The sequence below is a fragment of the Nannobrachium achirus genome (genome assembly GCF_963921795.1).
Source record: "Nannobrachium achirus genome assembly, chromosome: 12".
NCBI lineage: Eukaryota > Metazoa > Chordata > Actinopteri > Myctophiformes > Myctophidae > Nannobrachium > Nannobrachium achirus.
Window position 1 is genome coordinate 63,627,974 of NC_137832.1, and position 3,392 is coordinate 63,631,365.

The following is a 3,392-nucleotide window of genomic DNA, read 5'->3' on the forward strand; positions in this document are numbered from 1 at the left end:
ACACACACACACACACACACACACACACAGATTATAAAGTTCTCAGTCGCTACGACTGATTTCAGTCATTTGGATTCCATAGGAGTCACCATGTCTTCTATGGAATCATGTCATCAACCGAAAATATCTACAAGCTCACACGCTCCGTGAGCTTCTAGATTGGCTATTTTCGTATATTAATTATTTTAAGATGAAAACGTTTTAATTGGTCAAACTAGCATGAATAACCTTACACTGTGTGTGTATGTGTGTGTGTGTGTGTGTGTGTGTGTGTGTGTGTGTGTGTGCGTGCGTGTGTGTGTGTGTAGGCCTTAACGGAGGACTTTGCAACTCGTCAGATCTATGAATGCAACTGGATCGTTGTGAACTGCTCTAATCCTGGAAACTATTTCCACGTCATCAGAAGACAAATCGTGGCTCCTTTCAGGAAACCGGTGAGTCCCTCACACATCATCATAAAGGACATGTCATGAATAACACGACTTAGGAGCTCGGCTTCTATTCAAATTTCAAATGATTATCAAGCTTAATGAAATGGCTTAAAAAATATATATATTATAAAGTCTCTGTTCTCTCTCTCTCTCTCTCTCTCTCTCTCTCTCTCTCTCTCTCTCTCTCTCTCTCTCTCTCTCTAGCTGATTGTCTTCACTCCCAAATCTTTGTTGCGTCACCCAGAGGCAAGGTCCAGCTTTGATGACATGGGGCCTGGTAACTAATAATAATAATGCTTGTTTAACACTTTTCAAAGCACAGTATTTTACAAGTGTACTTTCACCATATTGTTAACAATATCCCGTCCTCTCTCCTCTCCCCCTCTACTCTCCTCCGTCCCGTAGGAACTAACTTCCAGAGGGTGATCCCGGAGACTGGCCTGCCCAGTCAGAATCCTGCTGGTGTGAAGAGAGTGATCTTCTGTACCGGAAAGGTTTATTATGAACTGACCAAAGAGCGAAAGAACAAAGGAATGGAAGACACTGTGGCCATCGCACGGATTGAGCAGGTAGGGAGAGAGACAAACTGATAAGATTTATGAACGTTGATTCCTGAATCGTACGGCCTTCCATAGACCCCGTTGATTGAAGTGGTCTAGCATCTATTTTTCAAGGAAAGGGCTTTAGTTGCGCTATGGTCCTGCGAGGGCACGTCGCGCACATAGCAGACGATATGTGCGCAGATCATATGCCAGGCGGGTAAAAGAATCATAACAGCTTCCAAATAAAAATATCCGCGTAAAAAAATGCTATGGCCGTGCAGGCAGCTTCCTTGTTTACAATACGATTGGGCCTTAGACCGGATACGGAAACCTAGATCAAAACAGGAAATACGTCCGGATACAGTTAGGAGGCGGGCCTAAAGAGTCCGAATTGGCGATAAACAGCGATCATACTTTTAATTGTTTCATAATGATTAAAGCTAATTCAATTTCCGGAATCTACCGTCATGGCGGTACAGCGGGAAATCTCCGGTTTCGACGGGGATCGCAGGAAATGAGTTAAAGTCTGTGTCTTTTTCTTAGCTCAGATTCTGCCCTTAACAGTTTAATGTGTCCGTCCTCCAGTTGTCTCCGTTCCCCTTCGACCTGGTGAAGGCGGAGTCAGAGAAATACCCCGATGCAGACCTGGTCTGGTGCCAAGAGGAGCACAAGAACCAGGGTTACTATGACTACGTGAAGCCTCGCATGAGGACCACCATCGAACGCACCAAACCAGTCTGGTAAGAGTGTGTGTGTGTGTGTGTGTGTGTGTGTGTGTGTGTGTGTGTGTGTGTGTGTGTGTGTGTGTGTGTGTGTGTGTGTGTGTGTGTGTGTGTGTGTGTGTGTGTGTGTGTGTGTGTGTGTGTGTGTGTGTGTGTGTGTGTGTGTGTGTGTGTGTGTGTGTGTGTGTGTGTGTGTGTGGGGTGGTGTTAGCAGATAGAATATCACAACCATACTGTTCTCAAGGTACTCAATGCTCTGATGAAGGCTCTTAGCTCTTCCTGTCATACCGCCATCCAGCAAGGCTGCAAGTCCTTGACTTTTTTTGAGAACCACTGAAGTATATCTATAAGACAGAAACATAAATGGTAAATGGTGCATTTATATAGCGCTTTTATCCAAGGCGCTTTACATAGATTGTGCATTACATTCACCCATTCACACACACATTCATACACCGGTGGTGGAGGAAACCATGCAAGACACCAACCTACTCACCGGGAGCAACTAGGGGTTCAGAGTCTTGCTCAAGGACTCTTCGACACTAACTCTGGGGGAGCCCGGATTCTAACTGGGAACACTTCGGGAACCCTTCGTGCTCTAACAACGGTTTCTCTACCCCTGAGCTATGCTCCCCCCATAACGTGTGTGTGTGTGTGTGTGTGTGTGTGTGTGTGTGTGTGTGTGTGTGTGTGTGTGTGTGTGTGTGTGTGTGTGTGTGTGTGTGTGTGTGTGTGTGTGTGTGTGTGTGTGTGTGTGTGTGTGTGTGTGTGTGTGTGTGTGTGTGTGTGTGTGTGTGTGTGTGTGTGTGTCTCTAGGTACGCTGGTCGTGGACCGGCTGCAGCCCCTGCTACAGGCAACAAGAAGGCTCATCTGACGGAGTTGTCACGTTTCCTGGACACCGCTTTCAACCTGGACGCGTTCAAAGACCAGCAGTAACCCCCTGACCCCTGACCTCTGACCCCCCCATCCCTATCAGCCTACAACAGGGTTCCCCAATAGGCGGCCCGCGGGCCATTTGCGGCCCACGGGGGGCTACTGTCTGGCCCACACCAACCCCAGTAATAATGGTGCTATAAGAGCAGCAACAACACTAGTATATTGTCGTTGTCGGGTGGAAAACCCGTATCTCAAAATGTGTACGTTCTTTCACAAAGTACAGCTCTGCTTCATCAAACAAGGCCATTGCACAAAAGTAGTGAAAACAGCAGATCTACAAGCACACAACGCCTCGCACCGCGAGGCGTTGTGTGCTTGTAGATCAGCTGTTTTCAAATCATTTTAAACCTTTTTTAAAATGAGGCGAGGCGTTGTGTGCTTGTAGATCAGCTGTTTTCAAATCAGTTTAAATCATTTTTAAAATGATAAATGCAAAACGAACGGACATACAAGATTTTCACCCGACAACGACGATATCTGAACTGTCGCTGGAGTAGCGGGAACGCCACCGTCGCCCCCTGCGATGTTGTGGCCCTCGGCTCGGTACCCTAGACATGATTTGGACCTTGGGGAAAACTAATTGGGGAACCCTGGCCTACAACATACTGTACTACTGCAGTGTACTACATAGTGTACTACTGTACAACATACTGTACTACTGCAGTGTACTACATAGTGTACTACTGTACAACATACTGTACTACTGTACTACATACTGTACTACTGTACAACATACTGTACTACTGTACAACATACTGTA

General features: G+C 46.4%; 1 protein-coding gene across 1 annotated transcript in view; it reads left to right on the top strand.

Moving 5' to 3' along the window:
* ogdha (oxoglutarate dehydrogenase a) overlaps positions 1-2,883 on the top strand; it is a 41,365-nt gene extending 38,482 nt beyond the window's left edge. Inside the window, exons 19-23 of the mRNA XM_080739644.1 lie at positions 309-434; positions 636-708; positions 837-1,000; positions 1,559-1,713; positions 2,512-2,883. Of these exons, the coding sequence (XP_080595770.1) occupies positions 309-434; positions 636-708; positions 837-1,000; positions 1,559-1,713; positions 2,512-2,632 (639 nt within the window). The 3' untranslated portion in view covers positions 2,633-2,883. The remainder of the gene's footprint in view (positions 1-308; positions 435-635; positions 709-836; positions 1,001-1,558; positions 1,714-2,511) is intronic.
* The last annotated feature ends 509 nt before the right edge of the window (positions 2,884-3,392 follow it).